At 42.3% G+C, this 25521-nt stretch overlaps 2 protein-coding genes across 8 annotated transcripts in view; one reads left to right on the top strand and one right to left on the bottom strand.

Moving 5' to 3' along the window:
• DCUN1D3 (defective in cullin neddylation 1 domain containing 3) overlaps positions 1 to 8110 on the bottom strand; it is a 30071-nt gene extending 21961 nt beyond the window's left edge. Inside the window, exon 1 of the mRNA XM_077827934.1 lies at positions 8063 to 8110. The gene's annotated coding sequence lies outside the window, so the exon portion shown is untranslated. The remainder of the gene's footprint in view (positions 1 to 8062) is intronic.
• Positions 8111 to 8154: 44 nt separating this feature from the next.
• Positions 8155 to 25185, top strand: LYRM1 (LYR motif containing 1). 7 transcript variants are annotated; one of them, XM_077828574.1, is made up of 5 exons: positions 8182 to 8233; positions 9884 to 9953; positions 19500 to 19658; positions 21944 to 22067; positions 24873 to 25185. In XM_077828574.1, exons 3-5 carry the CDS (start codon positions 19500 to 19502, stop codon positions 25061 to 25063), a joined length of 474 nt encoding a protein of 157 aa, XP_077684700.1. In that variant the 5' UTR covers positions 8182 to 8233; positions 9884 to 9953; the 3' UTR covers positions 25064 to 25185. The 7 variants fall into 7 exon arrangements, with proteins under 7 accessions (XP_077684699.1, XP_077684700.1, XP_077684702.1 ...); XM_077828577.1 differs by lacking the exon at positions 8182 to 8233 and adding an exon at positions 8441 to 8728; XM_077828573.1 differs by lacking the exon at positions 9884 to 9953 and having other exon boundaries at positions 8155 to 8233.
• The last annotated feature ends 336 nt before the right edge of the window (positions 25186 to 25521 follow it).

The following is a 25521-nucleotide window of genomic DNA, read 5'->3' as shown; positions in this document are numbered from 1 at the left end:
ATGCTAAGCTGTGATGCCATCATATTGCACAAGCTAAAGGCAATAAGGCTGCAGGGTAAATGACAAATGTAAGGTAAGATACTGATATGCAGAGTCCTAGATTCTAAGGCCAGAAGGTACCCCTCTGATCATCTAGTCTGACCTCCTGTATAACAAAGGCCAGGGAACTTCCCCCAAAAAATTCCTACAGGAGATTTCAGAAAAACGTAATTGTAATTTAAAAATCTCCAGTGATGGAAGATCCACACATTTTGGTAAATTGTTCAAACAGTTAATTACCCTCACTTTAAAAAAAATTTACGCCTATTTCCAGTCTGAATTCGTCCTGCTTCAACTTCCAGCCGACTGGTTTGGAAGTAGCTGGCCTGCAAGCACTTATCTCTTTGAGCATTATCAATTTGCCCAGGACAAAATAGAATCTGTAGAAAACTCTGCCCAGACTATCGTCAAATCAGCTTGAGTAGGAGACAACAACTCCCTCCTTCCCAGCAATAAGCAAATTTACTTGTAAGACAAATTTTTTAGACTGCAATGTGAATTAAACATGTTTGTGGGACTTAACCTGTCTTACTTTCCTTAAGAATTCTTGGAAGCTGTGAGACTGCTTCCATTTTTTTAAGAAAATTAAATCTAGTTTTGGTAGATCTGTCAATGTAAATTTACTTAATTTATTCTGTATGTAGAAAATAAGAATATGAAAGCAAACAACTGCTGAATAATGTAAAAATTGGACTTTTCTCCCCAAAAGCAGATTCCCTGCTTCAGCTGATTAATGGTGTTATGACACAGGTTCAGCGCATGGTGGGACATCTTGGCATGAGTGGGAAAGCCCCAACCTGTAGGGTAGTAACTTTGGCAACTTGTTGGACAAGTTGTAAAATTCTAAAAAGAGGAAGAGGCCAAAATACCTTATGAAGTCAGGTTTTAGAATTCAGATGCTCATAGAAATTTTACAAAAACTTTGCTGTCCACCTTAATATTTTCATTATTATATTTAAATTTACATGTTAGCACCACACAGGAATTATTTGTTCTGAGCACAGTCAACTCCCAAGGAAATTCCTTCATTGGCATGGGGGCAGTATTTAAATTATGTATACGGGATTGTTTTAAATAAAATCTTAAGGTAAATGGAAGTGATTAAGAATAAAAATTTAACAGAGTATATTTTGACTTCTATACAGTTTATTTATTTTTAAAACAGAACCTAAGAATGGCCATACTGGGTCAGACCAAAGGTCCATCTAGCCCAGTATCCTGTCTTCCTTCAGTGGCCAATACCAGGTGCCCCAGAGGGGATGAACAGAACAGGCAATCATCAAGTGATCCATCCCCTTTCACCCATTCCCAGCTTCTGGCAATCAGAGGCTAGGGATACCCTCCCTGCCCATCCTGGCTAATAGCCATTGATGGACCTATCCTCCATGAATTATCTAGTTCTTTTTTGGTAAGTAAAGGAGAAACTAATATTAAATTACCTGCAAAGGCCTCATTTCCCAAGTTTTGCTTTCTTTATTACTGTTAGCAGCATAAGGAATGCAACTTATGACTCTGTTTAGAAGTTAGCAATATCACCATCAATAGCTACACCAGAAATATAGAACCTTTGAGTGCCTGAACTCAGGTTATAACCAATAACAAAGCCTTTTGGTTCTCCTTTAGAAGGTTTTGTTTGGTTGGTTGGTTTTTATGTGTTTTTTAATAGCTTGAGCCGACACGCATTTTGATAATAGCTTGGCACTTTAAAAAAATAAATAAATAAAGGCAGCTTTCACTTCACCTTTGAATTCATTAGATGATTGCTCACTTTTGAAAAATTAAAATGTACCAACCATAATAGCTACACTCACTGCGCAGAAGGCATAACATACAATTTCAGATACATGAAGCTTGGATACTTTATGCACTTTATCTTCAGCATTTCTAAAGCATCTATTACATTAGTGTCTATATACTGAACAAGAGTACTGAGAGGCCCTCCTATATTGAAAATTCTGTAATGCAAACATTTAATAGTTAGCTTGGGAATAGTACCACTGCCCCATATACAAATACCCACAAACTATAGGAGATTTGGATTCAAACTTGTTTGCTTGAACCCATCTCTAGAAGACAAACACACACTTGATTTTTTTTAGTAATCTCTAATGTTTGTCTGAAGAGATTGGCCTTTTCCCATCCCCACAAGGCTAACAAAGGGTCAGACTGAGGCTTAGATACATGAAAGTAACAAGAAATTAGATTGTAAAAGCTAGGAAATCCAGAGTAAAAATTGCTGCTCATCCACTTTTGTGCACAAATAAAAAAACAGAATCTGTGCATCACACACTCCTGTTGAGATCTGTTTAATATTTATACCCAATGACACATTAACAGCAGCATGACAGCCTTAGATATCAATTTGCTCACTTTTTCAGCTTAACTTTTTGGTTATAATGGAAAAAAACTGACAGAAGTTCAATAGTAGCACTACTGGTTATTAAAGGTTTGCCTGCTCTAAAGCACATATTACAGAAGTGATGGTGGCATTTAGAACTATTCTGTGAAATGTTGGTAAAGTATCATAGCTAGGGCCCTACCAAATTTAGGGTCCACTTGGGTCAATTTCACGGTCATAGGATTTTAAAAATTGTAAATTTCATGATTTCACCTAGTTAAATCTGAAATTTCATAGTGTTGTAATTGTAGGGGTGCTGACCCAAAAAGGGGTTGTGAGGGGGGGGTCACAAGGTTATTGTAGGGAGGTTGCGGTACTGCTACCCTTACTTCTGCCCTGCTGCTGGCAGCGGCGCTGCCTTCAGAGCTGGGCAGCTGGCAAGCAGCAGCTGCTGGCTGGGAGCCCAGCTCTGAAGATTGAACTGCCCCTAGCAGCAGCACAGAAGTAAGGATGGCATGCTATGATATTGCCACCCTTACTTCTGGGCTGCTGCCTGCAGAGCTGGGCCCTCAGTCAGCAGCCGTCACTCTAGGACCCCCCAGCTCTGAAGGCAGCAGCGCAGAAGTAAGGGTGGCATGGTATGGTGCTGCTACAGGCGAAGCGCTGCCTTCAGAGCTGGGCACTCGGCCAACAGCCGCCACTTTACGACCACCCAGCTCTGAAGGCAGCACAGAAGTAAGGGTGGCAATACTGTGACCCCCGTTTGGGTCAGGACCCCCGATTTGAGAAACGCTGGTTCCCCCGTGAAATCTGTATAGTAGAGGGTAAAAGCACACAGATTTCATGGCGGGAAGACCAGATTTCACGGTCCGTGATGCGTTTTTCATGGCTGTGAATTTGGTAGGGCCCTAATCATAGCTCATGCTTAAATCTAGTCTGACCTCCTACATTTTGCTCAGTATTCCTAAAATGACCAACAAACAGTTCTTGACTATATCTGAGCAATAGTGCCTCAAACATCATTCTTCTACTGCCCAAATGCTCCCATTAAAGAACACTTTTCTAATACCTACCCTATTATTTTCCTTCAAGATATCAGTTCTTCTCCCATCGCTTACACAAATAATTAAAAGAGTCTCTAAATAATTCCCATTCATATATCTAGCTTGAAGGCATTTATAGACAACATGAGTATGTTGGGTTCTCCATTCTACAGAAGCATAGCTCCCTCAGACTCTTCAGGTCTTAGCCTCCAATTCCTGGATCACCTGTATTGCCCTGCTTTGTAATTTTTCTATCATGTTTGAACTGTGAAGCAGAACCTCACACAGAATGTCAAGCGAGAGGTACATAAGGCTATACAACTACCTCACCTGTTCTACAGGTGATCCCTTTATGTAGGCATAAACACCACATAGTGGGTATATTTGCCATGGTATCAGAGCCGCAAATTCATATTTGGTTTTCCAACTATCAACATCCGTCGGGCTCTCAGACTCTCTGAATAACAAGAGTTGCCACTGCTAAGCAGTTCCCAAGATGCTATGTCATGGCAGCATGAAGTTACAGTAGATGTCAGCTATAAAGGATTATAGTTAGGACTCTTGGGTTTTCTGACCTTAATTTGTAACTACTTAACATTCCAGCACTTTAAGTATTTGACTCTTATGAGACTTCTAGACAAGATAAGAAGTCTGTTGTCTGCCAAGATAACTCAGTTGTATAGAAGGCTGCCTAGCATTTGTACACTCTTCAAGAGAGCTTCAGTTTACTAGGATCTGTTTAAAGAGAGTAAATTGCAGTTGGCTCTTTACCAGAAGACAACACATGCTAACGTAAGTTACTATGCAATTACCATTGTTTCAAGTTGAGTTACTATGTCATTACTGCAGAATAACCTACAGTCAAGTATACAATTAATCCATGTCACCAGTGCAGATAATCCACAAAACATTAAAACCATTTAAGATATTGTTTGAAAAAATTTCTAGACACCCAAAAGCCAGAGGACAAAGCCTGCCAATAAGGGGCAAATAAAGATGAAGGCGACCGAAAGATAAGAGGCAACCCCTTAATGTGAACCCCACCTGCATGGAAGAAGGCAGGATTTGGGATTCCTAGCAGGGTTGCTATAGGTCTCCTTTGTATCCACTGGCTAGTAAGCCTCTAATATGTCTCAAGTTTATTCCTTCATCCCCTCAGGATCCAGGATAGGAAAGATCTTTCTTCAGCCTTAGTGTTGGGAGTGGAAAGAATCTCTGTTACTCTAACAATTCCCAGCCTCCACTTTTGGTGTCCTTCCATCCCAGCCAACAAAAATGTACTTAAAATATTTCTAGAATACTCATTACTACAGTACCTAAATGCCTAATGGAACACCTCAATTGTTTGTGCTGTTTGTACCTTTTACAAACACAGCAGAATGAAAGTGTGTCAGTTTCACCACTACCCACAGGGATATCAATAATAGTAGTGACACTAACCAATACCTCCTACACCAACAGCAGCAAAAACCACCAAGACTGCTGGAGCATGGGGCAACAGAGGCAGTGACATTGTTTGCAGAGTCCAGAAGACAGCACTGGGCCAGTTTACAGTGGATTCACTTTCAGAGTGTTATAGTCACAGCTATAGAGGCTAAGATTCTTTTTAAAATGATAGCTCAGAATATTACTTTCCCCATCTATCCTCCCTCTTCCCACTCCATACACATACTCATGGAGCACAAGGTACAGGATTCTATCTCCTACATACGGCTACAAAGAAGAAGGCGGCAGAGTTCTCTTCATTACCCTCATTGACATATACAGAAGAGAGGTCAGAACGTGGTCCTTTGAATTTGAAGCCAGTCAGATAGCCTGGCAGCCTCTATCCTTTGGACAGTGCTCCACCTCTAAGTAATCTTTTTTTCCAGACTTACAGAAGTAACTGCCCTAGATTTTGTTGCCCAAATCACGCTCTTGTCCTGTTATTGATATTGTTGCCCTCCTTCATGTTAAGTGCTTAAGATCATAGCACCAAAGTGTATTACAAAAATTTATAAAACCCAATGAGTTATAAAAACTACTGCTACAATCAGAGACTGAACAAATCAGCCAAGTTTATCAGGAACAAGACAACACTTAAGTAAGAGCTAAAGCAAAACACTGCATTCTGAAGGCCACCAACCCCATTTCTGGGATCTAGTGGCAAATTAGAGATCATACAGGTTATCAGCCTCAAGACTGAAGGAATCACAAGAACATCAAGTTGAGCTGTCAAAGAGTATTACTGGTACAAGTACACCCTTAGTATCTCAGCAATCTTTAAACAAATTTATGAATGTTGAGCTCAACATTAGCTATTATGAAATAATCAGAATAAAAAAATTACTGTATAACCTGAACTTTCCAACAAGTTTCTAACACCAGTTGCACTGGACTTAGATCTAGTTTGTCAACACAAATCAAGAACTCTACTGCTGCAGCTCCTTTCCACCCCTGATAATACTGATACTTAGTTGCATACTGCATGTTGCCTTTCATCTGAGGGAGCTATAAAAGCTCTTCACAGACTATTAATTAAGCCTTATAGTACACTTGAGGTAATTTTTTTAAAAAATAAGAAAACAGAGCCAAGAACAGATATCATGACTACGAGCCCTATGTTTTAGCCAAGAGACCATCCTTCTGCTCCTGATAAGTACCTGGAAAGTGAGTGACCAGAGACCCAGCAAAGCCTTTATTAGAGGCACACTCAAGAGGCACAAGTGTTCAACATTACTTCTTTCCACTGTTAGCCCAAGTCAAATATTAACAACTACTAACCATGTATTAAATGTTTAACATGGAGATTCCAAACTAGATACTAGAAATCTGTATTTAGAAAAAGATATCTTCTAACCATTCTAGTCAACTACTTCCCCAAATTTAGAGGCAGAATAATTAGTTTACAATGGAACAATCCTGAAGTTGAAAGGCTGATCACAAGAGTATTAGGAGCCTTCAGAAAATATAGTACTGGCTTAACCTGAAGTTCTTCCTTAAGAGCCAAATGTCTAGTATTGGAATGTGGTACTCAATGGCAATTGTGAGGTTAAAAAAAACAAAAACAAAAAATGTTACAATCCATACCACAGCCTAAAGATGGAATAATTAATTTAGAAGAATGTTCTGAAAAACAGGCATCTTGCCACAGAAATCAAAGGTATCCATGCATTTTTATAAAACATAGCATCAATCGTTTTAGCTACGCTGCATAAAGAAATCCAAATATTCCTTTTGATAATCATAGTACGAAATAAAGTCTTTCCAATTCATGACAGGTTTCAGAGTAACAGCCGTGTTAGTCTGTATTCGCAAAAAGAAAAGGAGTACTTGTGGCACCTTAGAGACTAACCAATTTATTTGAGCATGAGCTTTCGTGAGCTACAGCTCACTTCATTCATGTTTGTTTCAACATTGTTTACATAAGTTACTCCCAACTTACTTATAACAGTGTCTATATAACCTAAGCATTAGGCGTGATTAGGGAACATTTGCAGCTTTCATGCTCTATATAAATACACACGATGTATACTAAAAACCTGGCTGGGTGAGGTCAGCATTTTCAAATAATGGAAACAATTCTGGAAACAAGAATAACTTCACCCACACATACTTTCTGAAACATACTATGAACGTGTATATACACACACAATTTAGCATTAGATTATTGCTAAATATTTGTAAAAAAATACCTTTGTGGAGTGTGTTTATGAGCCAGCTGGTGGCCACCCTTCACCCTAAAGGTGGTTGTATTTCAGTAACGATGTTGATAATTTATAGAAAGACATTTTAGCATCATTGTACATAGCACCACAAACAAAATATGATCATCACTTCAACAGATACTATGAGTTAATCACTAATCCCCTTGGGGCCAGGGAACTATACTTCTCTTAAGCTGCTTAAATAGCCTTCAAGTAGGAAGATCATATAAAGAGGTGAAAAAAAGCACACTGGACTGGAACGCTAGATTACAGCACCACATTTTCTAAGCATGCAACAAAACTAAATCCTCCCACCCTTTACTTCACATACATTAATACCGTGGGGTTTTCTCTATCACCCCGGTCCTGATAACCTCCAATAGCTCCAGAGGAAGAGTCTGTTTCTGTTTAAGGTGTAACCCTGAAACCGCTGTACCCTATACCTCTAAGAGGGGTACGTGGTGGGGAGAAGGAGATAGGCAGAGGAACTATTTGTTATCAGAGCGCTGGCGTTAGTTATTGTTGCAGGAGCTTTAGGATACTCGACCCTAGAAACCGCCCCCATGCAGATGGCAAAGAGATGTACACAATCCCCCCCCCCCCGCGGTCCATCGTTAAGAGTTGCGGATACACCCCCCCACACACAACCCTGTAAGAGGAACAGAGATCCCACAACTTCCCCCCGCTCTCCCACTCGGGGGGGAGAGACCGCACAGCCTCCCCCCGTTGGGGGGCAGGGCAATGGGCAAAGACCCTCCCACACGCAGGGGGCTGGAGAGCCTAGTTCCTGAGCTGGGGCACTTAAGGATGATTCCAGTGGATGATACTTCTTTCCAGCCCTATTATCTCCTTCCCCCGACCCCATACAGCCCACCTACCCCTCCCGGCCCCCACAGCCCAGCACAGGCAAAGCCTCCCTAAGACGGACGGGAAGAGATAGGGTCCAATTCACTCACCCTCGGCAGCTCCCAGCCAGACTCGGCTTCGACCCCCTCCCGCCCCTGCATCACTTCCGGGGGTGAAGCGTCAGCTGGTTGCGTGTGGCGGCAGTACGCAGCAGAGCGTCCCGACGCTGCACGTACAGTGAGGGAAAGAGAGGGCAAGAAACCTACCCCACCCCGGCCGTGGTGAGTGGGGATTCTAGGCTGGAGTGAACCACTGCGTGAGGAAGGGGGGAATTGTGTGGAGGAGGGCGAGAGGGTGCTTAGTCCTGAAGGTAAAGAATGAAGGGAAGTTGGAGGGGAAAGAGATCGATGCGGGGATGAAGAGAAGGCCTAAACTGGTATTCTGTGGACTGGTGTTGCCAACTCTCCTCCCCCCAGCCTGTTACATTGGTACAGTCCAGCCTTGAAGGCGCCCGGGAGAGTAACGCGTGGGGTGCTGTCCTCTCCGCCCGGGGGCGCTGAGGGGGCCCCTGGGACGGCTCCCTGCGGACTGGCCCAGAGCAGGAGAAGGGGGCTGGGGGCGCTGCCTCTGCTAGTATCACAGCAAGGCCCCGCGGGTCTCAGCCAGGGCTCCGGGCCCCCCTGAGGGGCCGCCAAGCAGGGCCTGTGTTCGCCGCGCTGGGGCTCAGGGCAGAAAGCTGAAGCCCGGGTCCCTGAGCCCTCCCCCCGGGGCTGAAGGTAAAGCCTGGGTCTGGGGCCCCAGGCAGCTGCCCTGATCGCTACCCCCTAATGCAGAAAACCAGTTGTTGGGGCACAGCTGGGCCATGGAGTTTTTATAGCATGTTGGGGGTGAGTGGGACTCAGAAACAAAAAGGTTGAGAACCCCTGGTGTAAAGACGCCCATGCTCTCCTGCACCCAGTGGCCTCTCTAGCTCCAGGCAAGCTGGGCAGCTGCCCAGGGCAGCCACTTTGGCCCGACTGCCCCTCAGTCCTGGCAGAACTGGAGCCCAGCCAGGTCTGAGCACTGCCGTGCCCAGGTGCACCAGGTCCAATGCCACTCGCTCAAATGTAGGGTTGCCAACCCCCCAGGATTGTCCGGGAGTCTCCAGCAATTAAACATTAATTTTAAATGAAAGATTATGTCATGTGATGAAATCTCCAGGAATTTGTCCAACCAAAGTTGGCAACCCTACTCAGATTACCTCCTGTCATAGCAAAGTAGGCCTTCACCTGCCTACGGGTCTCTGTGCAGCCAGGGTAATGGGTACCCCTGGTGCCTACAGAGACTCCAATCATAGAGAAGCAGGGGCTCTTGCATCCAAGAGCTGGCTTCCTGCAAACATCACAATGGGGATTCCTCATCTCATCCCCAGCCCAAGGGCTCATGGTTCTGCACTTTGGACCTCACTGCTTGCACCAGTGGAGTGTCCCTGTGCAGGGCCTCCTTTTCCTGTTTTCTCCAGGTTGGGGCCCATAAGGCTAGCAGATTCCCTGCAAACAAAGGTTGTTGCAACCTCCACGTGTGGATGAAACTACACCCACTTGAAGTCCTACTTCTATTGAGGGTCCCAAGAACTAGTTATTGGGCCAGCTCTGATGAGTTCAGTATAAATGAAAGTGAGGACATTTTTTTTTAAACATTAAAACTAAATGCATATATTTAAGCTTTTAAAACATTCTCTAGTGCTGTGGTTCTCTTATCGTGGCCCAGGAGCCAACAGTAGTCTGCAGAGCACATCTTGGAAACGTTTTGAGAACCAAGCAGTGGAGGATGGAAGGGATGGTAGTGCATGTAAGAAGCTCACTTGTAAAGGAGCCACAGAATTTAAAAAAAGTCAGAATCATTATGGCATTATTATTTATACCTATTCTTGTGTTTGGGAACTGTTCCAGTTTTAGGAAATCTACTTATTTCTCTTCATGCATTCAGTTGCCTTCAGCTTAGAGCCAAGAAGCAAATAAGGTGCATAAATCTATACTTTACTTCATGTTCACAGTCTCATATTTTATATGCCTCTATTATATAAGTAAGGTCGTACAAGGATACTTGAGATTTTATTCCATGGTCTAAATTTGCCACACAGCATTAAAGCTCTCTTCTCGGATTGTGATAACGATTAAGAACCAAACAAGGTAGGAGGGGGGAAAAAAGACATTAAAAGCCAGGAAAACAAGCCCATGCCATTTTTGAATTGGTAGCAAAGTTAAAATCAGTATTGCCCTTGACTGCTTATGACCACTGTGTGTTTTCAGTGTCAGGAGAGGTTTAAAAATATTTGAAGCAATAAAATTCCTTCCCCTATAATAACCTGAATGATTTCTCTCTTCAGTGTTTCACTTTTATTAGAAAATACAGGGTAGGTAGGACGCAAGATCCACATGTGCTAGTTAGACTGGACAAACCATTAACAATCCTGAACTGGCAAACTCAAAACTATTTGACTTTATAGGATTAGTCCTGGACTAGATCTTTTCCATTTAGTCACATGTAGTGCTGCATAGAATCATAGAATATCAGGGTTGGAAGGGACCTCAGGAGGTCATCTAGTCCAACCCCCTGCTCAAAGCAGGACCAATCCCCAATAAAATCATCCCAGCCAGAGCTTTGTCAAGTCTGACCTTAAAAACTTCTAAGGAAGGAGATTCCACCACCTCCCTATGTAACACATTCCAGTGTTTCACCACCCTCCTAGTGAAAAAGTTTTTCCTAATATCCAATCTAAACCTCCCCCACTGCAACTTTAGACCATTACTCCTCGTTCTGTCATCTGCTACCACTGAGAACAGTCTAGATCCATCCTCTTTGGAACCCCCTTTCAGGTAGTTGAAAGCAGCTATCAAATCCCCCCCTCATTCTTCTCTTCCGCAGACTAAACAATCCCAGTTCCCTCAGCCTCTCCTCATAAGGCATGTGCTCCAGACCCCTAATCATTTTTGTTGCCCTCCGCTGGACGTTTTCCAATTTTTCTACATCCTTTCTTATAGTGTGGGGCCCAAAACTGGATACAGTACTCCAGATGAGGCCTCACCGATGTCGAATAGAGGGGAACGATCACGTCCCTCAATCTGCTGGCAATGCCCCTACTTATACATCCCAAAATGCCATTGGCCTTCTTGGCAACAAGGGCACACTGTTGACTCATATCCAGCTTCTTGTCCACTGTCACCCCTAGGTCCTTTTCTGCAGAACTGCTGCCGTGCCATTCGGTCCCTAGGCTGTAGTGGTGCATGGGATTCTTCTGTCCTAAGTGCAGGACTCTGCACTTGTCCTTGTTGAACCTCATCAGATTACTTTTGGCCCAATCCTCTAATTTGTCTAGGGCCCTCTGTATCCTATCCCTGCCCTCCAGCGTATCTACTTCTCCTCCCAGTTTAGTGTCATCTGCAAACTTGCTGAGGGTGCAATCCACACCATCCTCCAGATCATTTATGAAGATATTGAACAAAACCAGCCTGAGAACTGACCCTTGGGGCACTCCACTTGATACCAGCTGCCAACTAGACATGGAGCCATTGATCACTACCTGTTGAGCCCGACAGTCTAGCCAACTTTCTAGCCACCTTATAGTCCTTATTGAACTTCTTTTTGAACACCTTATTGAACTTCTTTAACTTACTGGCAAGAATACTGTGGGAGACCGTGTCAAAAGTTTTGCTAAAGTCAAGGAACAACACGTCCACTGCTTTCCCCTCATCCACAGAGCCAGTTATCTCGTCATAGAAGGTAATTAGATTAGTCAGGCATGATTTGCCCTTGGTGAATCCTTGTTTACTGTTCCTGATCACTTTCCTCTCCTCTCAGTGCTTCAGGATTGATTCCTTGAGGACTTGCTCCATGATTTTTCCAGGGACTGAGGTGAGGCTGACTGGTCTGTAGTTCCCTGGATCCTCCTTCTTCCCTTTTTAAAGATGGGCACTACATTAGCCTTTTCCAGTCGTCTGGGACTTCCCCCGATCGCCATGAGTTTTCAAAGATAACGGCCAATGGCTCTGCAATCACATCCGCCAACTCCTTTAGCTCTCTCGGATGCAGTGCATCCGGCCCCATGGGCTTGTGCTCGTCCAGCTTTTCTAAATGGTCCCGAACCACTTCTTTCTCCACAGAGGGCTGGTCACCTCTTCCCCATGCTGTGCTGCCCAGCACAGCAGTCTGGGAGCTGACCTTGTTTGTGAAGACAGAGGCAAAAAAAGCATTGAGTACGTTAGCTTTTTCCACATCCTCTGTCACTAGGTTGCCTCCCTCATTCAGTAAGGGGCCCACACTTTCCTTGACTTTCTTCTTGTTGCTGACATACCTGAAGAAACCCTTCTTGTTACTCTTAACATCTCTTGCTAGCTGCAACTCCAGGTGTGATTTGGCCTTCCTGATTTCACTCCTGCATGCCCGAGCAATATTTTCATACTTTTCCCTGGTTATTTGTCCAATCTTCCACTTCTTGAAAGCTTCTTTTTTGTGTTTAAGATCAGCAAGGTTTTCACTGTTAAGCCAAGCTGGTTGCTTGCCATATTTACTATTCTTTCTACACATTGGGATGGTTTGTCCCTGTAACCTCAATAAGGATTCTTTAAAATACATCCAGCTCTCCTGGACTCCTTTCCCCCTCATGTTATTCTCCCAGGGGATCCTGCCCATCAGTTCCCTGAGGGAGTCAAAGTCTGCTTTTCTGAAGTCCAGGGTCTGTATTCTGCTGGTCTCCTTTCTTCCCTGTGTCAGGATCCTGAACTCGACTATCTCATGGTCACTGCCTCCCAGGTTCCCATCCACATTTGCTTCCCCCACTAATTCTTCACGGTTTGTGAGCAGCAGGTCAAGAAGAGCTCTGCCCCTTTTTGGTTTCTCCACCACTTGCACCAGGAAATTGTCCCCTACACTTTCCAAAAACTTCCTGGATTGTCTGTGCACTGCTCTATTGCTCTCCCAGCAGATATCAGGGTGATTGAAGTCTCCCATGAGAACCAGGGCCTGCGATCTAGTAACTTCCGTGAGTTGCAGGAAGAAAGCCTCGTCCACCTCATCCCCCTGGGTCGGTGGTGTATAGTAGACTCCCACCATGACATCACCCTTGTTGCTCACGCTTCTAATCTTAATCCAGAGACTCAGGTTTTTCTGCAGTTTCATACCGGAGCTCTGAGCAGTCATACTGCTCCCTTACATACAGTGCAACTCCCCCACCTTTTCTGCCCTGCCTCTCCTTCCTGAACAGTTTATATCCATCCATGACAGTACTCCAGTCATGTGAGTTATCCCACCAAGTCTTTGTTATTCCAATCACGTCATAATTCCTAGGAAGACATCAGTGCTCTATTGTAGTGTGGCTTCTGCTACATGTTTTGGAGAATCAATTCTTGGTTCTTTCCATTTGGATGAATTTATGTAGAAAGCCAGTGATAAAATCTAGGCCATTGATTTACTATTTGAGTTGCATTCTTCTTGCTTTCAGTGTTCCTTATGCTTTCTGGTCAAGGGATTATTCAATACTTAGTGAAAGTTTAAAGCAACCAAAGTTTGATCTTGAAGGGCTCAATAGTACATGTGGCCCCCGCCCCCTTCACTTCCTCCTTTAGAATTACCACTAAAGTCAATGGGAGTTCCAAGTGCAGAGAGTCTGACTGACTCAGAAGTGTTGAGTAATACTTGGGTCACATCTGTTTTAAAGCTGAAACTTCTATAACAGAATTCAAAACCAGGCAAAACTGCCCATGTTCCAGTTTTCATTACAAACTGGTTACTTAAGCTATTTTCACACCAAAAAAAATACACAAATGTATTATTGTAGATGGAAACCATGACAAACTTTTGGGTCAAATTCAAGAGTAACCCCACTGAAGTCAACAGGGTTATACCATTGATAAAGTAAATGGGGTTACAATAGGGGTGGATTTAGGCCTCTGGTTTTGTTTGGCTTTCACCCAGCACTAGGTAGAACTTGGTGGCTTTGAATTTTGCTGTAAATTTGGAGATTGGATGAAAATAAAAAAAATTGAAGGAGTGAGACATTTCAAAAGTGAAAACCCATCTGAGTTGCCAGCTGAATGCATTGTTTTTACCCAGCTGATGCAGCCATTTACAGTGTGGCTATCCTACAATGTTTGTAATGCAAAAGATTAGATGGGAGAATCTTAAATCAGTTTGATTTTTTTGGAGAAGAAAGATAGGACGTGAATGCTGGATTCTGAGATTAACATTATTGGGGAATGCCATCTTCTCAGTCATCCCAAGAATCCTTGATTTCTCCTCTTCTCACAGACTTACAGGAGCTAACTGTTACAGCTGTTGTCCCTTATGGAAATTATGAGCCAATTCAACACTTTTGTAAATCCAGGGGCTTTACTTCAATACACTTAGACCAGGGATGAATTTGTTTTAGTGACTTTGTTACCATGGATAGCTGTGAAATGGAGTGAATGATTGCATGTCACATCTACCAGCTGGAGAGAAATTGTGGGTTACCACTTAGCTAAGTGTTATCACTGAGCTCTAAAATAAAAAGCTTGATACACAGTTCTTGCATTTTTTAAAATGAACAGTAGCCCAAGAGTGGTATTAAAAATACAGTGGTACAAGAAGCCATCACATTCAACCTGGATAGAAACAATGTTGTATAGGATGTTGAAATAAATTATTTATTTCCATTATAGACATCTGATCAGTTTTGATCCAATAGACTGTCAAATAATTTATTTGACTTGAATAATTTATTTAAATAATTTCAGAACTCCTTGCCAGTAGCAAACAGTCAAATAGCTGATGATGTGAAAGAGAAGCTATGCTGCTCTTCAATGTAAACATTATATTTGACAATATCAAAGCTGCTGTTTTAAACTGTTCCCTATAGAGTTATACTTTTTCCCCAAACAAATATAGTGTCAGCACCAAATCAAGCGTTTGTGCAATATTAATGAGCATCCAGGTTAAAAAGGATGTAGAAGAGATCCATTGTTAAAGTTTCTATTTCCTCCTATTAAAATACTACTTAACACCCTTCCTTTCTTAAAATCCTAGGTACATGCTGGATTTGATACAGATTTGATACTTAAAGTCAGTAGATGATCTTTGACTTAATAAGGATGGACAGAAGTAAACAGATGTACAGCTAAATTATGGCTGTCTTAACACAGGTGCATTGTGGGGAGTAGGAAGATGCAGAGTATCTTCTCCCTCCAAGCATGTTACCCAGGAGGCAGTTGTAATTTGGCTGCTTGCATCTGAGAGGCCTCAGTCATCCCTGCACCTCTTCCCTAGCCCCTAGTGTGGCTCAGGCTCTATGCAATAGGGGCAATTCAAGGACAGGGTTTTTACATGTATTTATATACAACACTTCATCTAAATTCCATGGCATTCTACACATGGCAAAACTTTGAAGATTTCACTGTATTATTTAATTTTGTAACTTAGGGTCAACTGTACTAAACCCTCAAAGGAATCTGTATTTGTTTTTGAAAGATCTATTCTTAGGTTTTAAGATCTACAAGATTCTTTGTTTTAATTGTCAACAACAAAGTTTACATTTTCAGCATGCAGTAATTCATTAACTACTCAAGGTTTCTTTGCAGTTTTGGATACAATGGACCATCTCATGTGCCTGATCTGCCCGCTGATAACAATGGGAGTTTGCATACTGATCACAGGCATGATATGGCCCAATATCTCTGTCTTACAAGGTTGTTTTCAAAACTGCTAGTCACAGCACCCAACAAACTCTTTCTTGAAACTGCATGCTGACATATTTGGTGCATCTCCAAAGACACAGAATCAGATCAGGTCTGGCCTGCAACTCAACATTTTATTAGTGCTTTTTACACACACACACACACACACACACACACACACTCACTCACTTTTCCTGGTTCTTTTTTTGTGAACATCACCTGAGATTTGTATTGCTATTATAAAGTTCAGCCAAAACAACAAGGGGCCATAAACTTTGAAAACACATGCCTGTAGTTATCCTTTATGGGCTACATTCTGCAAAGAAGTAAATGGTGTGTAAGTTAAAAAGTGGTTGTAACTATCACAAAAGGTGTGTTAGTGGTACAGTGGTGTTACCTCCTCCCACTTGGCATACAGTGGGTGTGCAAAACACTTCTGACTTACACACCAAGGAGACAAGTAGAAGTTAAGTAGCAACTAACAGGAAGTGTAAAATAAGGTAGGGTCCCCTTACTGCACCCACCTAGTCAGAGTAAGAGGTTACATGACCTTTTATTGGACCAACTTCTGTTGGTAAAAGAGACAGGCTCATCCTCAGCTATGTGTAGCTGGAAAGCTTGTCTCTTACCAATAGAAGTTGGTCCAATAAAAGATATTACCTCACCCCCCTTGCCTCTCTAATATCCTGGGACCAACATGGTTATAACACTACAAACAATTATCTTACATTCTCCTGTTAGTGGTTTTCCTGCTGTTTCTCTGTATCCACTCAGTGTATAACAAATGCACTTTGCACATCCACTGAATCCTAGATCTGTGCAAGTTACATTACTTGACCACTCGCTCTTAGTTTTTGACCAAATTACACCCATCATTATGAGACTTTCATAAGGGTTGGACCCTCTTACACCTGAGGCTAGATTCTGGGATGATTTACAGTGGTGTACATTGAGATTAACCCTTGCCATCATTGAGTTACTTCAGATTTACATTGGTGTTACTCAAATCAGAATCCAGCCATAGTTTGGATTTTGGTGTATTTGTTCTTATAACTGCTCTGGGAAGTGGGAGGGGCTTCCTTGTACAGTATCAACTTCCTATTTTGTGTATCTCTGCAGGAGCTGGGTACAATCTGGCTGTTAACTGTTAGAAACTGTTCCTTAAGATTAACAGTGGGAGCTGCTGGTTAATGACCATTTTTGCAAATCTGGCCAGTGACTTTTACAGGACACTTTTATATTACTACCTTCCTCTGCCTTCTTCATTGCATATGTTAACACGACAGCCTACTTCTACTCCGACAATGCATAAACAAGGAAATAAGTAGAATAGTGTTAACTCCAACTCCATGTGAAACAGAAAAGAGAAAAAATTCATTGTTTGTTAAATGAAAAAAGTTAGAATCAGTGGAAAGAGAAATTAGTTTGTAAACAGCTAAGAGATTTCCAAACTTGGGAGTACACTAAAACCAAAACTACAGTGTGCAAAAAAATAGCTGGTAGGGCCAGCTTATAGCATATGTATTAAAGGTATATGCCTAGGGTCCCAGCTTCTGGAGTCACATGATGAAATTAGACAACTTCTCCCTCCTCATTCCTGCCCTCCCTTTGCCCCCAAGTATGTTTCTAGCCCTCATGCTAACAAAGATAACCTCTGACAACCTGATCAGAGTGTATCCAATACAATGATAGGCCTCCACAGCCTGCCAATAGCTCTTGCATGGGTGGCCCTTCAGCTACCTACAAGCAGAGATGAAGCCATGGGGCCACAGCACAGGGGCTCCCAGCTGGGATAAGCCTATGGCTCTGCATTGCCTTAATGCACTACGGTAACGGGTCTTTTCATGTCCTATGTAAACTAATACAAACTACAGTATAAGAATGGCCATACTGGGTCAGACCCAAAGGTCCATCTACCCAAGTGTCCGGTCTTCCAACAGTGGCCAATGCCAGGTGCCCCAGAGGGAACAAACAGAACAGGTAATCATCCAGAGCTCCATTCCCTGTTGCCCATTCCCAGTTTCTGGCAAACGGAGGCTAGGGACACCATCAGTGCTTCCATTAACTGAAAGGGAACTATTTATGTGCATAAAGCTAAGCATGTATGCAAGTGTTTGCAGAACTGAGGCCTATATTATCTGTGTTCTTGTTTTCTAGCATTAGCATAAACATATTTAGCGAGACGTTCTATGAAAAACTTAGTTGTGCAAAAAGAATCATTTTTCTCTCTAATCAAAGAGAAAATGACTAGTTAAACATTTTACATCCATTCCTTCAAAAAAAAATAGTCTCTAGTAAGAGGAGGAACATAGAAAGACACCATTATGTCTGTATTCCTGAGAATACCCGACAAGTCATGAAACAAAAAAGTTAGTCTTTAGTTCACAGAAATTGTTAGCATAAAAAGACAAGGCACTGGGCAACAGTATCCGAGGGTGAAATTCTGCTTTCAGATTAATGTGTGTAGCACCCATTGATTTCAGTGAGAGAGAGCTCAGTAAGTGCATGTTTGAGGGCACAGTTTGGTTACACTGGAAAATTGTTGATAAAAGCTAGTTGACAGTGTAGCTAATATTCATGTGGGGAGCTCAACCACTTCAGATCTCATGGGCAAGTTAAAGTAATTCAGAATATCCTCCTGCTCTCCAAAATACCAGTCATTGTCACACATGGTGGGAACATACTCACCAGAGTGTAGGTCTCCAACTTCAGGGTAGAGTCAGTCACAGAGCTACCTGGTCATCAAATGTATCCCGAGATGCTGACAGTTAATGTCTCCCCACTGATAGTGGTTTTTCCATGTATTCATCATAAGCCTTTGCTTTCACATACTCATTTCATCATGTTGCAGCATTTTACATTTTTGGACACTAAAGTATCTTTGACAGTTTTGCAACTCAGAGTTTTGGAATTCCTGAAGCTGAAGTCTTATTCCTGAAGATCTGATCAGCAGTGGATTTGGAGGTTATTGGCGTGGGTGAAATGTTGGCTCTGTTCAAGTCAGTGGCAAAACTCCCATTGACCTCAGCGGGGCTAGGAATTCAGCCCTGATTTCTAAAAGTCCTGAGTAGCTGCATATTCTGTTCAGTTCAATGGGCAGCATGGCTGCTTAGCCATTTGACAATCAGGTCATAATTGACTTGTCAGAGTCCACAGAGGCAGACGTGGCAGAGCCAGGATTAGAACTCAGAAATTTCTAGCTTCTAGTCCAGTGCTCACGCCATGCTACCTCTGTTATCTTTAATCTAATTATTGCCACATTGGAATACATCATCAGAAATGGTGTTATGAACACGTGAGAAACATCTTGCCTTCCACAACATCAGTGCTTTTTCATTTGTAGTCTCAAAATGCTTTGCAAAGGTGGGTAAGCATTATTATACCCATTTTACAGAGAGGACTTAGATGAGACTTGTTTAAGTGACTTGTCCAAAGTAAGACCCAAGAATAGAACCCAGGTGTCCTGGATCCAAAACCCTGATTTAGCAAAGCACATAGGCAAGTGCTTAACTTTAAGCACATGTATAAATCCTGTTGATGTCAGTGGGAGTTAAGCATGTGCTTAAGCTCTTTGCTGAATAGGGACAGGCTTAAGTACGTTTCAATGCTCTGCTGGATTGGGACATTAGAGAGTAGGCATTTTTCCTTTCTTATATAGAGTGTGAATGTTCCCAAGGGTTGGCAGGTAACCATTGTTTACAGCTATTCCACTTCCTTTCACATTACTCAGCAGATCTCAGAGAGAGAGGAAATATTTGTAAAACTAATTAAAGATTGTGTGAAAGATATACATATGTTTGGTGGCCTTTTATAAACCCAAATGTTTATGCATATGTTTCTTTTCTGTTTTTTTCTTAAGATGACATCAGTTGCACGACAAGAAGTTCTTGGCCTTTACCGCAGGATATTCAGAATAGCCAAAAAATGGCAGTCTGCATCAGGACAGATGGAAGACAGTATTAAAGAGAAACAGTACATTATAAATGAAGCCAAAACCTTATTCCAAAAAAACAAAGATGTAAGTGCATCTCTGTCTGGCTTTCAGAGTTAGTCTGTGATTCATTCTTTGCACCCTGTTTTGTTTCAATGGTTGGAAAAATGTTTACAAGAGAGTTGAGTTCCCAAAACGGTCTCCAGTTTGGAAATTTATAGAAATGTAGGGCTGGAAGGACTGTTGCAGATTCAGGGTTAACTGCACCTTTTGACCCCTGGCCTGGTCCTCCTTAAGGACACCCACCTAAGCTCCCAGCAGTCACCTATCAGGCAAAGAGAACATATAAAAACCTAGTTCCTATACACATGCTAAAAGCTTACCAGAGCTCACCCATCAGTCTTATGGGGTCCTGGTAAGTCAGTCAATCCTTCCAACCCTTCTGTAAGGGCTGGGAACCCCCCTTGACACGGGGTCCTGTCCACTTACTGAATCAAAAGGTCCAGTGTCCGTTTATACTCAGGCTTTTTATACAAAAAGGCCTTTGTCTGCTGGTCTCTGAAAACCCCGTCTGAACCAGTAAGTGCAAGCCTCCCCAAGGGTGGTACCTCTGGAGATATTTACAGCCTGAGTGATGCACCTTAATCCCCCCACCCCCATTTTTATTTCTTGGAGGAGCTGTGGTAACCTTCCCCCCAACAACTTAATACAATATGTTCCCTTCGATATTGCATGCAGTGGCAATATCCATCACAAGGGCCTTGAGAGGTCATCGAGTCGAGCCCCCAGCAGGAGTTGATGCACACCTAGACCATCCCTGTCAGGTGTTTGTCTAACCTGATCTTCTATCAAGACGAAACATACCCAGGTTTTTTTTAAACCTTTCCTTGTAGATGAGGTTTTTCTAAACCTTTTAACTTTTTTGTAGCTCTCCTCTGCACTCTCCAGTTTGTCCACATCTTTCCTAAACTGTGGTACCCTAAACTCAACACAGTTCTCCATCTGAGGCCACACGAGTGCCAAGCAGAACAGTTACCTCCTATGTCTTACATATGGCACTCCAGTTAATACAACCAGAATGATATTAGCCTTTTTTGCACTGTTGGCTTATATGCAATTTGTGATCTTCTATAACCCCCAGATCCTCTTTTGCAGTACTGCTGCTTAGCCAGTATTCTCCATTTTGTAGCTGTGCATTTGATTTTGCCTTCTTAAGTGGAGTACTTTGCACTCGTCTTTGTTGAATTTCATCATGCAAGATCTAATTCAAACCTCCCCAAAGAAGAAATCTTGAATCCTTCTAGTTTTCTTCATTAGTTACTTTAGGAGGTTAGAAAGGTCTAGAGACCTTACAAGAAATTGCCAAGGAGGAGGAAAAAAGTTATCTGCAAGTATACTGCCTGTGGAATTGTTGTCTGAAGCAGCTTTGGATCTTTCCTGATGCTTTTGTCTAGCTTTCTGAACTGCTGGCAGGCAGAATTCCGTAGCGCCTTCACCTGCTGATTTTGCTGATCATACAGTAATTATTGGCACTTTCTTTAAAAGGTTTTTTTTCCTATAGAAAGTGTGCACAAAGTTTTTAAGTAATACAGTATTTGGAATTTAAAACCTCTCCTTCCTTATACAGAGAGCACAAACATGTGGACTTCAATGGTTAGAACTGATGCTTTTTCGCCTTCATCATATTAGAGTCCCATTGTTATATGGGAATTGATACCACTTGCATTCACTTTCTAGATCTTGTTTAGGACTATATTTTACCACTGAACTTTTTACACACACCTTTATTGGCTTCAGAAGGAGTTGTACGCATGGAATGATGGCAGGCCATGGCCCTAAATGTTTTATATTTTTCTCCAGCTCCTATATAGAGATATGTAAATGGCTCAATTTATTTTTGACCACTAGTGTTCTTTCCATAAGTGCATTGATGTACACGTGCATCTTCTTTTTACAGATGATACTTAACATGTTAGAGTAAAAATCTCCTCAGACCCTCACAGTAAATCTAAGCTCTGATATCCTGCTCCTCCTCGAGGCCCCTAGCTGTCAGCCGTATGAGTCAAGAACTGCTGGATGGATCTGAGGGGAATTTTACCTTTAATGACTTCTCTGGACATAAAGATAAGTAAATGCATGCACAGGCTTTCCCAAAGTGTTGGGATTGTCCCATGATCTCTGGGACTAGTATGACATGGCAATGAACTGGAGAATCATTCTAGCTATATTTCTAGGGACAAGGAAATCAATGTCCTACTTTTAAAAATAAAAACAAAACAAAACAAAAAAGTAAATCATGTAGATGTGCATGATTCTAATTCACAAGTACTAATTTCTACACTTTCCCTTTTTACATTTATTTGTTTGATTAGCTAACAGATCCAGAGCTGATTAAACAGTGTATAGAAGAATGCAAGGCAAGAGTAGAAATCGGACTTCACTATCACATTCCCTACCCAAGACCTGTGAGTGTGAATCCAGACAACGTCTACAACAGTGTGTATTTAGTCCCTTATTCAGCAAGCAGTGGATATTTTAGTTAAGGCAGTTTTGACTTCTGGATGAGTGTTCATAAACTGGTAATGACAACAAATCTAGTGTATGCAGTGTAGTTGTAGCCATGTCGGTCCCAGGACATTAGAGAGAAGGTGGGTGAGGTAATATCTTTTATTGGAACCATGGAGGGCTCATCTACATATCTGGGAAAGGTACTTTGAGTGTCACCACTAAATACAAGGAAAAGACAAGCCTGGGAGGTTACATTCATAACTCTGCTAGACACTAAAAATCATGGACTGAATAGAGACACTGCATTTATGGCTTATTACAACAATCAGTAACCCACTAACTTCCTTTTGTCTTATGAATGCAGAGGTGTTAACAGGCCATTCTGCCTTGAATGGTCCCTTAGAATGTGCGCTAAATAATCTGTGACCACCTTGTGACCCTCATTGTTTCCCAGACCAGTGGAAGAGCTGTGTGTGGTTCGAAAGCTTGTCTCTCTCACCAACAGAAGTTGGTCCAGTCAAAGATATTACCTCACCCATCTTGTCTGTCTAACAAATCTAGTGGTTAAAAATCTTTCCAGATGAAAGATTAGAAATAGTTGGCCTGTCAACTTTTGAGCAAATGCGTAAATATCATAGGGTTGTTTTGGGGGTTTTTTTGGTAGCCTACTCTGAATCCTGGTTATATTAGATCAAGTCTGGTTGTTGGGAGGCAGGGCTGGTGTATCTGTGGGTCCTTTTCCACCCCTCCTCCTGCTGTTCTGGAAATCATACATTAATGGAAGTGACTTGTTTAAACGTTGAGGTTGCTTGTTGACTTGTTTAAACAAGGAGTTGTAGCAGGGTCCTGTGTTTTGTTTCACTGTGCAATGGTGTTTTCTGTGTATCATTCATTTATTTCATCCTTTCCTTTGTCATCCAGAGAGACTTCCCCTCCATTCCAATTCATTACATTTCACCTTCATAGGTCTCTTTCCTTTCAAGAAAATCATAATCCAATTTAATAATCCCCTAATATATCCCTTTTTATCTGAACCTGGGGAGGGCTTTGAAATTTATATTCTCTAGGGGATCAAACACCTTGCAGGATCAAGCCCTAGAAAAGCTCTGATACATATAGATTAGAGGATCTTTAAAGAGTGTATAAATTTTAAGAATATTGCTGCTTCACTAAGTGATTTTACTAATATTTTCATTTTAATAGCTATCTTTAAGTCTTTCATCCTCAGACAGGAACGTTTGGCTATTTACATCTACCTCTTTCAATCATTGTGGGGGCAGGGGATTAGCTATATGGTTCCCACTAACAATTTTATATTTACCTCTGAGGTACAAAGACTTTCAAAACTAAAAGACTGTCACCCATTTCTCTGTTTGTAGACTCAGTGACTAATTGGGCTTTTCATATGGTGTATATTATCACTATAAACCCGAATCAGCAATAAGGTAGTAGATGGAGTACGTACAGCTTGGGGTTGCTTTGTTGTTTGCTACGTGGTTAGTAACAAAACACAACCACTTAACCACCTTTATAATTTATGGTATATATCGTACTTCCTTCTCTATTGGTTTGTGATCCTATACTTTGGTCCCAACTCTTCTGATAAAACTGTAAATCTGGATCCTATAAAACCATTTTACTGGAATATCCTATTCAGTACTATTTCAGCAAATGATGTATCATCATTTGATGTGAAACTATAAAACACAATGCGACAAAAGGTTATAATTTAAAGGACTAGACTGGGTACCTAGCTATTGTATACATAGGGCCCTACCAAATTCTCAGCCATGAAAAATGCATCACGGACCATGAAATCTAGTCTCCCCCTGTGAAATCTGGTCTTGTGTGGGTTTTTACCCTATACTATGTAGATTTCATGGGGGAGACCAGTGCTTCTCCAATTGGGGATCCTGACCCAAAAGGGAGTTGCAGGGGGATCACAAGGTTATATTGGGGGGTCATGGTATTGCCACCCTTACTTCTGCACTGCCTTCAGAGCTGGGTAGCCAGCAAACGGCAGCTGTTGGCTGGGCACTGAGCACCCTGCCCACAGCAATGCATAATTAAGGGTGGCAATACCATCCCATCCCATCCTTACTTCTACGCTGCTACTGGCAGCAGCTCTGTCTTCAGAGCCGGGCAGCCAGAGAGTGGCAGCTACTGACTGAGGGTCCAACTCTGCAGGCAGCAACGCAGAAGTAAGGGTGGCAATATCCTCCCAGGCCATCCTTACTTCTGCGCTGCTGCTGGCGGTGGCTCTGCCTTCAAAGCTGGGCTCCTGGCCAGCAGCTGCCGCTCTCCAGCTGCCCAGCTCTGAAGGCAGCGCAGCTGCCAGCAGCAACGCAGAAGGGTAGCAGTACCACATACCCCCCTACAATGACCTTGCGACCCCCTCAACTCCTTTTTGGGTCAGGATTCCTACAATTACAACACTGAAATTTCAGATTTAAATAGCTGAAATCATGAAATTTGTTATTTTAAAAAAATCCTATGATCATGAAATTGACCAAAATGGACCATGAATTTGGTAAGGCTCTATGCATACAACAAACACATAGGGCTTGAAAGTTAAATGTAATAGTAATCAACTGGGAAATAGGCTCTGATAGAAATATAAGTAAATAACCTGGTGGTTAGGTATCTGTTCTCTCCAACATGGGAGGAAATGGTTTCCAAGTGTGAGTGAAAACACTGCAAGAGTCCCGCTATCAGAATGTCTCCTGATCTCTGAGTGGGGTTTCAGTTTATCAGCCTGCACAAGAACGTTTAGCTTTATTTTTGTGTGTGTAGATTCATCTGCCTCCTCTGGGTCTCGCCCCACAACGTGGTCGTACATTTCGAAACCAAGAAAAGCTGAGGAAGCTTTCCAAGCCAGCCTACTTGAGATCCTACGACGAAGTTTCATAACCCACTGTCAAAGTGTGGTGCATATTATCACGAACTGCAAGGCAGACATGGCTCGTGTGTGCAACTGTGAATGAAAGTGTGTGCTTGATAGTCACTCTTCCTGACTCCACAAGCCTAGCTGATTCAGTGTATGGAAACTCTTGTATTTAAGATTCAACCACTGACATCAATAAAAGTAACAGCTTTTAAGGAGTGAGATGCAACATGAAGATTAATTTGTGAAGTCAGGACAAAGCATGGCAATTCTTATATTGTATGTGGATTCATAACAGGATACAATGGAGATTCACAGGTGGATTATAAATGCTCAGTTGGACCTTTAAAGCACTACCCTGCACCAGGGTCATCCCAGGAGAATCAGGCAGGCACAATGTCTCTTGAATACGGAGGGAGCTTGGCCACCACGCCATCCTGTGTTAGGATGCAGCATGCTCTATTTCCAGCCCCTGGCTAGGACTGGTGGATGGTGTGGAAGTAAGGCAGGGCCTGGACCTGCTCTCCCCACCCCCTCTGGAGAGACTAGTGACACAGT

The sequence above is a fragment of the Eretmochelys imbricata genome, chromosome 10 (genome assembly GCF_965152235.1).
Source record: "Eretmochelys imbricata isolate rEreImb1 chromosome 10, rEreImb1.hap1, whole genome shotgun sequence".
NCBI classification, from domain to species: Eukaryota; Metazoa; Chordata; order Testudines; family Cheloniidae; genus Eretmochelys; species Eretmochelys imbricata.
This window is presented reverse-complemented; position numbering and strand designations above follow the sequence as displayed.

Excerpts from the sequence above, each read along its gene's own strand:
- LYRM1 (XM_077828572.1), top strand. Across the intron at positions 19,659-21,943 it reads TATTCCAAAAAAACAAAGAT|CTAACAGATCCAGAGCTGAT; the intron begins GTAAGTGCATCT and ends TTGTTTGATTAG. Across the intron at positions 22,068-24,872 it reads TCCAGACAACGTCTACAACA|ATTCATCTGCCTCCTCTGGG; the intron begins GTGTGTATTTAG and ends TTGTGTGTGTAG.